Genomic DNA, 13699 nt, shown 5'->3' on the forward strand with positions numbered 1-13699 from the left:
TGCCTTTAATTCAGTTTTGATATTAACATTGCTATTCCCGCTTTCCTTTTTGGAGCGTCTGTATGGTCGTCTCCCATCTCTTTATTTCGAATTTCCTGTGCTGTGTTTTTAAGTGTTTCTAACTTTATGTGGCTGGGATTTATTTTCCTTTCTTTCCATCTTAGCATCTGTTATTTGTAATAGGTGAGTTTAACCCATTTATACCTATAAGTGCTGCTATGTTTGGCCATATTCCTACCTCATTTTGTTTTCTATTTAAGCTCTTGTAAAGTTAGGGTTTTTCCTTTATCTTCTGAGCTATCCGTACAAACAGCAAATCAAACACCCTGTAGCCACCTGCTTAGGTTTTTATTATGCTGTCATTCTTCCTGCCTCGGGGTAGCTTTCTGCTAACTCTGAACCAGAGGACATTTTTTGTTTCCTTAGTTCCCCTTGCCGGTACCTTTCTCCCCACTATCTGCACCCTTCTAGTATGCGTCCTCCTGCGCCCTCTGCTTTCTCCCAGAACATGCACGCTCCCACCACACCTATGTGTCCGTCTTGCAGGCCACGTTCTCAGCTAGCTTCTCTGCTCAATAAGATCTAAAATACATCCCTGAAGAATTATTAGCTAATAAAGGGCTAGCTGGTAGTGCCATTTTCCTGGAAGGCTTCTGCAGATTAACAAACCTAAAGACTCAAAGGAATGAATCGGGGAGGGCCAGTTTGACTCACTTCTGTCATGTACCAATTAAGCATCTTATTTAACCTCTCCATGCCCCTGTCTCCTTGCCTGTAAAATGGGCTAACAAGACTACCTACCACATGGGGCTGCTGTGAGGGATTATGTGTCAAGAGGCTAGAATAATGGCTGGCACATGATGAGAGCTCAAGAGATGTTAGCACTTAGGTTATCATTCTAACGGATCTAAAGAAACACTTGCATAGGGTCGGCCTTGGTAGTTTTTCACTCAGTCTTTGTGTGAGGAGGCGCTAACGAGAACAGAAAAAAGACACCTGAGATAATCACACATTTCAATAAGGATCTGGTCTTTCTCACTTTTGCAGGGCAGCATGGGGCCCACAGCACCTTGGACCTTTGGACCCAGTGACGCACTTGTCACTGAATAACAAAAGAAAAAGGGGACTGATATCCAGATTTCTCAAATAATGTAGGACATAGCAGGGAACAGATAGGCTGAAATCTCCTATGATGTCAGACCGCAGAGTATCACTGAGCAAAAGGTGCAATAATATAAGCTTCCCAAAAGCTATACCAGAAAGCACAGGCATGCAGGTCACCAGAGAAGGTCTGCACTGCGAGGAGGTACTCACAAGAGGTGGCCTCTCCTGAGGAGCTGCTTATTTTGCTTTGAAAAAAGAAGGGTCCTCTGGTGAAACTTTCTTTAGCATCGAGAATTTAAACTTGGTCTACATGATAAGACCTCTTCTCTGAAAACAAACAAAATTGGCTTACATGAGAGACAAGCTATCAGCATGATCAGCAAGTGTTAAATCTATCTTGCAGGAAGATTACACTATTTTCTTGCTTCATCTGTACGTGTAACAAACAATTCTGCTATATCAGAGTCGTGAAAGTCTCCAGGTAAGTTTGTCCTTTATTTTTTCATTCTTCACAGAATACTGATTTTCTAACACTGAACACAGTCTGATATGTACCATTACAACAAAACTGGCACTTTATGAAGACCAGCGAAAGTACATCAGCAAGGATATAACTAATGCATTTACAAATCACATCACAACCACAAAACCTAATGATTGCACATAATAACCTTCACATTTGACACATGAGCCCCACCCTGGGAGAGCTAATTCTTTGGCAGGTGATTAATATGTCTAAATAATGATATTGATCAATCTTAACATTTCTGAAATGTTAATTCTTTATCAGTTAAATCTAAAATAAATCAATAAGAGTATTAAAATATAACAAGCATAAAATCCAAAATTTGTTGAACAGAGCCAATGTTCAATAGTAGGAAGAGCACTGAATTGGGAGCCACTACATTTGGATCCTTGTCTGGTCTGCCCCTGGCTGTTGACCTTGGGCAAGTATTCTGGGCTATGAATCCTTCACTTTTAAAATGAGAGTTAGCTGGATGGTCCTCTAAGGTCTTTCTAGGTTTAACTTTCCATAATTCTAAAATCTTTAACACTGATTCGTTTTGGGCTGTAAAATGAAATCTCTAACAATACTAACTTGGCAGTTGGGTTGAATCCAGCTCTGCCCATCAAATATGGTTGAGTGGTTCCCTGGTGCTTGTATTCAAGTCTCTACCTTCTGAGCCCCATGACAGCCCAGCCCCAAATAACAATAATGGCAGGTTTTAGGAGGTGAACAAGATCGTCCTCCATGAAACACAAACTCAAGACACACAAATTACACGCTTTCCTTTGTTAAAATAAGGTTTTATTCAATTATTTGACCTACAGAGTTATATCCTATTTTTCACCTATTCTCAGGTATTTAGAACCAGAACTTTAAGATTTTTCTAAATAAATTTTTATCAGTTTCTACCTAGTTTAGCTACTTAGAATCTATCTATCTACTCTATAAAATTGCCAACTATAACAGAGATTTCTGACTGATGCCACAAAATACAGATTTAATAGGAATATCAAATAGCCATATCTGTAAGTAATAGTTCAAATGTCTGTATTGTTCCAAATGCTGATAGAGTGAAACTTCTGTATACCCTAAAGCTAGAATGACAACACTTACAGAACTTTAAAAATAGTTTTGTAGAAAATATGGGGGCATTTCTTCCCAAATTTTAAAAATGATTTCCTGTACCTAAGTTAAGCAGACTGGAAAGTAAAACAGAAAGGTCTACCCCACGATCCGAGACTAAGGGCTCAGATCCCCCAAAAGCACAACAGTTTAAGATTTTACACCAGCGGCATCAGGGAGGGGCCCCACTGCTGTGGATGTCAGTATTCTGCATCGATGTGCTTGGCAATGGTGTTCAGCTGAATATTTGAAGTTCCTTCATATATTGTACCTTAAACAAAAGGGAGCAAAAGAAACACTAAGCAGCGGACCCACAGTAAAGTGTCTACACAAGAAACGGCTCTACAAACACTACGTCTGCATTTGCTACAAAACTGTTACTAGCAACATCATTCAGGGTCGCCTGAGTATGGTATTATTTGACAGTGATCTTGCCTCACAGATAATTTTCCAGTCGGAAACTGGATTCTCATTCCAGAACCAGGATTAAACAGCTGAAGTTTTCCATTCCTAAACTATCCACGCGCAAGCTCGGCTGGCTCCTCAGGAACAGGGACCCGCAGTCGTGCTGCGTTTCCGTCCTCCGGGCTGCAGAGCAGCATCGGACGCTCAGGCGTCAGGAGGCACTTAGCTGCTCAGATTACAACTTAAGCTTCAAAGACGGCATTAAAGTAATCAAAATATTAGCACTTTTAGTAAAAGAAAAATTAAGACAGTAGATTCTGTTGTGGTTTTACTAAACGGCTTGTTGAGGCATTTAAAAACGCAACTTAATGTTTTAAAAAATATAAATCCATTTTTTTTGAAGGAAGAGGTGGGAAGCCACAGTAAAGAAGAGGGCTGATACACATCATAAAATTGCTTTTGCCAAGCCACCAGTAATATAAAATCAAACAAAGACAACAGCCCACATACCTAGAGAGGCAAATAAAAGAAAACAAAATAAAATGTAAATCATCTATTTACCAATCTTGGCATCTCGGAAGTACTTTTCCACAGGGTAAGCTTTGACGTAGCCCGCTCCTCCCATCCAGTCGATACATTTACTAGTTGTTCGTCCCGCGATCTACCGAGACCAAGCAGCGAATCACACGCGGAAACCACGTACCTTACGCATCATGACAAACACTCCTGTGGAAGGCTTTCAGTCACCCCGGATTCATCATTATTGGCAAATGGAAGGATTAAAGTTATTTTATAAACTAGCATTGTCTCTTTGGGCCCATTCTTTACTATTTGTGTAAAATATCCTATTAAGTCACAAAATTCCTATTTTCTAAAGAAAATTAGGGTACTGTTCAGACATACACTTGCTGACAGGTATCGTTTATTCAGCAAATGCTTATCAAAGGCCTTCTTTACATGGTGTGCTCTGCCAGCCACTGGGAACACAAGGGTGGAGGCTGGCCAGTCACGGCCCTTGTGGTCATTTGGAGAGACACACATTTAAGCAACAATTATAGAAACTGATAAAGTGTATGAGGCAAAAGATGACTTGCTGAGAAAGTTAACAGGATTTAGTTGGGGGGATGCTGTGAGCATATGACAGCTTAGCTGAGACCTAAAGGACAGTTAGGGGACATTTCAAGTTGAGGAACACGTGGAAACGCTCCAAGGAAAAAAATGGGTTTATTAGCCTCAAGGACCCAAGAGATGGCCAGTGGGCTGGGATCAGGGCAAGCTGTGAAGAGAGAAGGAGAGGCAGGTGGACCTCACACGATGGCGAGCAGTTTGAATATTGTAATGGCTCCCCAAAGATGTCCACACGCTAATCCCCAGAAACTGTAAGTATGTTTGTTACCTCACATGGCAACAGTTAAGGACTCTGAGATGGGGGCGTTATCCTGGGTTCTCTGGGTGGGCCCAATGTAATCACAAGGATCCTTAGAAGGGACTGAGGGAGGTCAGAGGGCAAGAGTCAGAGATTTGAACATGCTATACTGTTGGTTCCAAAGATGGAGGAAGGGGCTACAAGCCAATGAATGCAAGTAGCCTCTAGAAGCTGGAAACAGCACGGAAATGGCTTCTCCACTGGAGCCTCCAGGAAGGCAGCTCTGCTAACACCTTGATTTTCTACCAGTATACTCATCTCAGGCCACTGACCTCCAGAACTGTGAGACAGCAAAACTATATGTTTAGGCCACTAAATTTTTGGTAATTTGTTAAAAGCAGCAATAGGAAACAAATACAAATATTGTTCCATTTGTTTTGAGAAGCCACTGAAAGGTTTACAGTTGGAGAGCGACATGGCCTCATGGACACTTTGAAAAAGGAGACCGGACTGGAGGAAGCCAAGGGGCCTCTGGAGCAGGCAGAGAGCGACTGCAGTAGTGTGGTCAAGAGGTGATGCAGCTTGGACCAGACAGGTGGCAGCGAAAAGGGAGAGAAACATATACATTCAAGAAATATTTAGGAGGTAGAATCCTCAGGAACTGATGACGGATTCAATGTGGGGGATGAGGGAAAGGAGGGTGTCAAGATGACGCTCAGGTTTCTGACTGGAGCAATGGGGTAGGGAGGTGAATGGAAACTGGATCTAATAGCCTGGAGCTCAGAAGGGAGGGTGAGTCAGAATACTGAATGTTAGGGCTCAAAAGGATAAATGAATATTTGGGTCATGGAATGAATAAGGCATACCCCCGAGGCTGGCAAATAGCAGCCCAGTGATTTGGCTAAATTCTCCAGCCAAAGTCTAAGATGTTAAATATAAAGTACGTATATATGAACAGAAAGCATTAAAAGCATGGACTATCTCTTCTTGGTGTTTTTATTTCACGTCATTTCCCATGGCATTCACTTTGCCCCAACCTGCAAGTACGAGATGAGGCTCATCCATTTATTTATTTATGATTATATTATGGTTTATGATGGGTGTTCTACCCGAACTGGGTGGCACAGTTTCTAGTCAAGATCCTGTGAAAACACTGAGATCTCACAGAATTAAAGCGCTTTACTATGGAAGCTTTACAGTTTTGCTTTTCTGTTCTAGGAACTGGAAACTCTGTTATTTTACTTGAAAAACAAATGATCAAACAATATTCCAAAGGGCAAAGGTTAATAAATATCTATCTGAAAAAAATGAAGGTTGAATTACTTTTTTTTTTTTACCTCTGATGCATAGTATTTGGCCATAGATGCTTCTTTTATGAACGGCCTTCCAGCTTCCGCAAGCCTGGCTGCGTTGTATGTTAGTAATCTTGCAGCTTCCAGCTGAGTGGCCACGTGAGCCACTTGGTGTTGAAGCCCCTGTTAACATTCAGGCCCAAGTTAGAGAATTGCGATCTCCAAAAACACAGCTTATCCTCAAAGTCCAGCCTGGATATGGAATACTAACCGACTCAAAATATACCCCAGAGGCAATTCACATTCACTCTATAAAAATTGTTTAAAATCTGTAATTTAAAATGAACATGACACTACATATATTCTTTCTTAGAAAAATTTCAAAGATCATGTAATTCTTTATAATTGTCAAGATTTAAAAAATAAATTATCACAGAATTAGGTTTAAAAATTTGACTGTTATAGTTAATAATTATTTTCAATCCTTTTTATGATCAAAATTCAGCTTAAACTAAATCCCAGCAAAGCAAAAATTTGAATTTTTTTTATTTGCTTGAAGTAATAAAATTTTGATTCTGCATATAGCCTCAGGGCATTAAAAGATGTTAGCTGCAAAGTAACGAAGGAATATTTGAAGCACCAATTTCCTCTAAGTAACTACTGAATTGACTCCACTGCGGTACCCACGAACAGGTACCAGTTTCTCTAGGGCTATAGAAAACAGAAGAATAACTTGAAAAAGAAACATCCTAAAGAAATCACCACGACTCAAACTTTAGAGGGTGATTAGGCACACAGTAAATGTTAGTCAAAGAAAGAAATGAGTACATGAGTGAGTGAGAATATGAATACTAATAGTTTCTACTTATAAACAATTTCCTGCAAATATGGTCATAGATATACTTATTAAAAACTCAAAAGTTTCTCATGTCTAACATACCCGTCTGCCCAGATATTCACTGAGCACCTACGATATGCCAGGCAGTGTGCTGAGCAAGAGAGACATCACGCTGACCGTCACACTCAGAGTTCCTTGTGCTTATGACTTATATAGCCCAGCAGGGAGAACAGATGGTTAAATAATTATGACATTGTGTGATGAATGCTAAGACAGGGAATCCTAAGGCAATTACTCAACAATCCCAGGGATGGCCTTTCCTAAACAAAAAGGAGGGATGATCTAGAGAAAAACAATACTGCTCGCAAATACCTGATAAGATTCTCCTCCTCCTTCTACAATATTTAATATGCAAAAAAAAAGACTACATTACATGTATATAGGTTGTGCAGCATAATAAAAAACTGAACACCCACTAACCTATGTGTAGAGCAAATATCGTCTTCCTTATGATTTGTCTTTTTACTTTGTGGAATCCTTTGAGGAAAAAAAATTTGGTAGCCAAATTCACCATTCTTAATATCTTTTATAATTAGTCCTTTTTGTGTCTTGTTTTCAAAATTATTTTCCTACTATAAAGTGATAAAGATACTCTCCTACGTTTTCTCCTAAAACTTAGAATTTTGCTTTTTATGTTACATCTTTAGTATATCTGAAATCTATTTTCTGTGTATGGCGTGAGGTAGGGATCTAGCTTCCTTTTTTTTCTGCAGGGAAAGAATATTCCCACTCAGTGATATGCCACGCCATTTCTATCATGGAGTTTCCAGACACGCAGGGGTCTATTTCTGAACTTTGTGTTTCATGCCATTAGTCAATTTGTCTACTTCTATGCCAATATCACCATTCTAGAAATTGCTTATGGCTTGTTAAGTGCAATGGAGAGATGCTAATTATTTTTGAAAAGTACATTCGTTCTATTAAACTGACGGTCACCATCAATGTTGTCTACTTTAGTGACCATATTAGGCACCATGAGAGGCAGGAAAGCAACTTTGGCATGTCTGTTGCCCTACAAGAACACACCACCATGAATACTGGTACCTAACTACACTGTGAACATGGGGCCTGGCGCCGAGAACATGCTCAATAAATCTGTGCCGGATAAACAACCAAAAGAAATAAGGATGAAGAGGCCTGGTCCCTACCTTCAAGGAGCCTACAGTCTAGAGGAGAGAGAGACATGAATGATGGCAGGCAAAGCAAAAATCAAATCACTCTAGTGAGATTACAGCAGTTGGGAAAAAAACTACTAACTTTTAATCAAAGCTTCACATAGATATATAAAATTAATAATGTTGCTTTTTAAGATCAAATTTCTAAAAGTTTTAATTATCCATACTAGGCATCTTTAGAAATATATCATGATTATACATATTAGTACACCCGACCCCTCCTCCCTCCCTCTCCAACCCCATGTACATGGAAACACTGTGTCCTGTGTACAAAGATCCAAGCCTTCCTCAAAACTGTCTTCACATTCTGTCCCCTTTGTTGCAATTTATGTGGTGGCTGGCTCTGAGAAAGTACTCTGGTATAACATGAAAATTAGACCAGAAACCAAGACAAAAAAACCCTGTAATTTTGACACCTTACTAGCTTTAGCTGTATGATCTTGGGAACTTGCTTTCCATGTGCCTCAGTTTCTCACGTATATGATGCCAATGATAGTATGGGCTGTGGGGGGCCCTGGCCAGGCCTGCCATGCTCAGTCTTTCTAGGCCTTGAACTGACCGTGCACACCCACAGCCTAGAATTTCTACACACGTGCCATTGGTGAGTGCTTGTGTGACGCTGTGACAGAACCTGAAGACAATGCAGTGCAACAGAGCTGTAATGTAATAAGAAGTTGCACTTGGTGCCAAGAGCTGCTTAAAGGGAGGTTTTGCAAACACGTAAAGTAATTCTTCTGGATTTTTAGGTAATGTGGTCAAATAAGCTTGGTAAGCTGCCACTCCAGGCTTCCCCTAACCTGGCAAGACCTCAAGGTGGACAGGAAGAACGCATACTGCCACCAACAAATCCCCCGATTGCCTCGGGAGCCGAGAAGCCATGTCATTGGACCAGGCCAGTATTTCCCAACATGCCTGACTGCGAGCACCTCATTTGCACTAAGTGCAGCAAGTTGTGCTGGCCACAAGATGGATGTGCCAAAGTGTGGTCTTCTGAGGAGTACCACACGGCTCTGGCCTGATTCTTAACAAGCGTGACCTTTACTGAGCACCTGTTGGACTTGGGCAATGTGTTAACACTTTACATAACTCCCTGATTCAAAATCACCCTAGAGGGTAGGTTAGTACTATTTTTATTTTACAGATGAGGCAGTTTGGGCTTAGAGGGGTGACTTCTCAAAGGCCTACAGCTAGTAAAACAAGAACCAGGATTTGAACCCAGAAAGTCTGACGGCAGACCCCATACCCTGGAAACTATGGAGCAGGGGGAGACAGCTCTAGAGTGCTCGCCACGATATCCCCAACCACGCCATAGCTGGGCCTCCAGGACTACTGATCTGCCCTTGGAGAAGGTCCAGGCGTTCACACGCACACACCCTTCCCCCCCACCTCTCCTACTGAAAACCCACGAGGGCTTTGTAGCACAGCTCTTCACTGACAGGAAGATGGGGGAATCCACCGGAGTAGAAACATGCTAATAACTCTATACCTGGAAGTCAAATAATCTGGTGCCAAATTGTACCCTTTCTTTAATATATGGAATAGTGTAGTCAAAACATCCTTGAGCCAGTCCCAGCATCTGTTAAAAAAAAAAGGATCAGAATTTGTTATTTTTTTTATAAGTTTATGCTTTGAATCATTTAAGTTAGCAATTCCTTTTATAGGCAGACTGCATAGTTGGGGTGGGGGAAGAAGTAGAGATACTGAGGTGGTGAGGGGTATGTTAATGACCTTCACCCTTCGTGTTTGGAGAACATAACTGGCAGTCACTGGGAGAAAAAGTGAAAGATTTCACATGACTATGAGTATATTTAATTCCAGCCCAGAGGTAAATCTCCCGGCATAGCTGTGTTCACACAAGCAGGTTATTTTTCAGGAAACTTCTCCCTTAAGCTCTGCTTCTCCAGGCATAAAGTGAACCACAGAAATTTTGCTCAAAACTGGCCTCAAAGACTGTAGAGTAGCTCCCTCTAGTCCTCTAGAAGTCGGATGCGGAAGGTCACTTCTTGACCTTTTATCTTCCCGTCCATTTTGTATATGATCAGGATTAATAACAGCCTTGGCGGAAGGGCATTAGAACATAAAGGAGCGGTGCTTCTCAACCCTGGCCGCGCATCAGAGCCACTTGAGGGAAGCTGATAAAAACATACCAATGCAGGGCTATACCAACTGAATCGAAAACCTGTGTGGCGGGGAGGGGGAGCATGGCCCGAACATCAGCATTTTAAAAATTCCTTAGATGATTTAATGCAGAGCCAGAGTTGAGAACATCTGGTGAAAACATTAATTTACACACTTGAAGAACAAATCAGGACATGGTGACAATTTTAGCTGAACTGTTTCATTGTTAACCAAGCTCCATATCTATTGAATGATTTAACCTTAAAAATGGTCTCTAAATTTCAACATTAGGTAGCCATTAAATCATTATCTAATTATGTCAAACTATGTAGGTTTTAGAAAAAGGAAAAAAAACCCTATAGTTAAAGCTTTGGGGGGAAATGCCCACAAACTTATCAATATTTCGTTTGTGTTGATTCACATTTTCCTTTAGCCTTTTATTTTGAACTTTCTGGAGAATAGAATATTATGCTAAAAATTAAAGGACAAAGAAAACCCAAACCAAAACAAATTAAAGTGAGGCGGCAACTCACTGCACTTTTGGCCATGAGATAAAATGATGTCATTACACCCTTATAACTAAAGTTTACAGTATGTTGAGAATATCCTATAAAATTTGAAATGATCAGTTGTCAGTCAAAATAGGCTTTTCTATCTCTGTAAAATGTTTTCACTACAAATACTGAAAAACTAAACTCTCCTCAACTGCCGAGTTTTAAGGATGGATGTCTTTGGTTCTTTGTTATATGTACCTCTTTCTCTAAAAGGTAGCCACAGGATTAACCGAGAAATAATAACTACCTGACCTTAGCTTTTAATTAGGTTGTAAGATAACTCGGAGTAATTAGACTAAAGCCCAGGTTGTGTATGTGACCGCCAGAACATGCATATTATTTATATGTCTGGGAACAAGGAGATTTGGTAGTGTAGTTTTTAAGGCCCTTTCTGATGAAGCTGCATCACAGAAAAACTTTAAAAAGAACAGACAAGCCAGTTCTCGTTAGTAACATATTATCCAGCTTTGTGGGAAACATGGGTTAAGTTTTTATCTAACAATATTTTGTTAGCAAATTAACAGCAGTGTAAAACATTCTAAAGGAATACTACAACATTTGACTACTCCAATAGCTAACATATACATAACACCTTCAAAATCTAAAAGCCGTAAGTTTTTGGATTTGGGATGCTCTCTGATTAAAAATAAATAAACACATTCTATAAAAATTTATAATACACAATTATAATAATTTATACACAATTATAATAAAACCAAATACTTTACTTTTTTGTTAATCTAGAAAATAACTGATTATCAGTTAATAGAAAAATATAATACGCATCATAAAGGGCAAATTTGGCAAAAAACTGAATAGTTCTCATGTTACATATCTATTTAGTTGTGGCTAATTTATTTCAAATGCCACACACCCACAAAATTGCCTGATTTTCATCTGCAAAACACTAGGCAATAAATCTTTCATTATCTATAGATCAGAGACTTTTCCTACACAGTAGAATATTATTTATTCTCAATTTAAAAAATTTCTCCCAGAATGAATTTCATGCTTTGAAAAGTTGATTTTTTAAAAAATGCCATATTTAATTTACAATAGATTTTAGAAGTTATTGATCCAGGTACTGGATAACACGTTACTATTCTCAAAGGAGAAAAACTGTTACCACTAAGCCATTGTTTGATTCTCAGGACATTATATAATTGACCAAAGTGAAATTTTAAAGAAATCACAGTCAGAAGCCATTCTTTCCTCTCAGGGAAGGGAAGGGCGCCATCTTGTGGTTACAAGCTTCCAAATACGCATTGGTTTTATGGCATTTTTTTTCTTTCTACATTTTAATTGATCCACACTGTGGAAGAGTCAAGTTAAATTACTAAAATTTGACTAACCTGTGCAGCAATTCCTACTCTACCTTTATTAAGCATCCCTATGGCATACTTGTAACCATGTCCAATTTGTCCCAGGACATTGGCTTCTGGAACCTGAAAAGAAAAGTGAGCATTCATTTCTCAATTTAGTTTGACACAATTCATTCTGATTATATATTTTTAAATGCACATATACACCCAATTTGTGTGATTTATTACTGTAGCACAGTATTTATTAAACTCCAAGGAAATTATTGGCTATATCTCTGTTTCCCTCTAAGCTGCTTCCCACACAGCTCTCAGAGAGAGAGGCCTCAAGTCCATGCTGCTCACCATTGCATTTTCCAGAACCTAGCACAGACGTTTGCTGAATGAGTGAATGAATCTAGAAAAAGGGAATCTCATATAATTCATCAATAACATAAACGAGTAACAATTTTTTCCCAATTCTTATCTGTGTGCTATCGGATGAGAACATATTAGCAATGACAGAAATGTCTAAGTACTTGCTAAAGTAAGAGCAGTAAACCTTTCTTCTGTTGAGACTATTATTCCCATAAAAATCAACTTTGGGGGCGGCCGTATGCGTGTGTACACATGCACGTGTTCACAAGAGTGAGGAGGAGAAAGGAGAGAAGAAACAGATTGAAATGTTTATTCATAATTTTAAAGTCTAGACTAGTAACAATAAAAAAATATATACTTGGCTCTATAATATGAGGGTGAAGTATGAGGCTCAAGTGACATCTATGAAGACCCTCCACGAGTAAAAAGGTCAGGTTCTACCATGAGAGGGAGAAGCCCCATCATCACCTGTCCTCTCTCTGTCAACTTCTAAAGCATAAACATTCAGCAATCTTCTCTTCCTCATTTTTAACAGACACAACTCTCAACTGTGGGGCGCTGCCTGGTTGTTTTCTACTCTTACTGAGCAATATCCCCATCTTGTGGCCTTTGGTGTAGACACCACAGTTCCTTTTCTGAAGCTATCTTTGGTGCACAAGTATCAAGTTTAGTAAGTATAAATGGAATTAATTCTCAGCATTGGCTCTTGAGGCCAGCTGCTGGGCAGAAAGGTCTCCACTCTTGGCCCAAACTCTTGTGAAAAGTACATGTAGTCATTACCTAACCTAAGAGTACTGTTCAAGAGTCTTATAAAACACTCTCCTCTGCATCCTAATATTTTGACAGCTTTTTTACATATCTAAAGTTCCATGCAAAGCTTATTTCACATTGGTCTTTTACTAGAAATTCTAAGATACCCACCTTGACATTGTCAAATGTTAATGGACAGGTGCAAGAAGCTCTGAGTCCCAATTTGTTTTCTGGTTTCCCTATATGAAGCCCTTCAGTACCACGATCTACTAAGAAGCAGGTGATTCCTTTATACCCCTAAAAAGAAAAGTTAAAATGCTATTACCACTTGAATTGAGAAGATCTTTTGTTTCCAAAGAGTTCAAAGTAAACAGAAACCTAAAAAAGGACTTCAGCACTAAATACCAATGGTCCCAGAATTGCAACATGCGCACTATGAAACCAGAATAACTGAAGGGCATTAGATTCAAAATCAAGAACTTTACCATATCTTTTACTTTTTCAGAAACCATTATGACTATTAAAATTATTAAGTTACACTATCATCAGAATATGTTTTAAATTCATTAAATAAAGTTTTAAATTTTAATTCAATTGAATGTTACATTAGAGAAAAGACAAAAGATAAAATGTATTTATTTTGCTATATGTCTATCTTCCAATTCAATAAAATATTCTTAAAAATAACTGTACCAAATAGGAACTTAAGATACTCATTATTAAAAAGAAAA

The 13699-nt window shown here is 39.1% G+C and overlaps 1 protein-coding gene across 5 annotated transcripts in view; it reads right to left on the minus strand.

Moving 5' to 3' along the window:
- Nucleotides 1-1580: 1580 nt before the first annotated feature.
- Nucleotides 1581-13699, minus strand: part of ACADSB (acyl-CoA dehydrogenase short/branched chain) — a 62071-nt gene continuing 49952 nt past the window's right edge. For all 5 annotated transcript variants that reach the window (XM_070631814.1, XM_070631842.1, XM_070631820.1 and 2 more), the window contains 6 exons: nt 13140-13265; nt 11895-11987; nt 9357-9446; nt 5843-5980; nt 3701-3800; nt 1581-3005 (listed from right to left, as the gene is read on the minus strand). In XM_070631814.1, coding sequence (XP_070487915.1) covers nt 2935-3005; nt 3701-3800; nt 5843-5980; nt 9357-9446; nt 11895-11987; nt 13140-13265 — 618 coding nt within the window. In that variant the 3' untranslated portion in view covers nt 1581-2934. The remainder of the gene's footprint in view (nt 3006-3700; nt 3801-5842; nt 5981-9356; nt 9447-11894; nt 11988-13139; nt 13266-13699) is intronic.

This window comes from Equus przewalskii, chromosome 1 (assembly GCF_037783145.1).
Source record: "Equus przewalskii isolate Varuska chromosome 1, EquPr2, whole genome shotgun sequence".
NCBI lineage: Eukaryota > Metazoa > Chordata > Mammalia > Perissodactyla > Equidae > Equus > Equus przewalskii.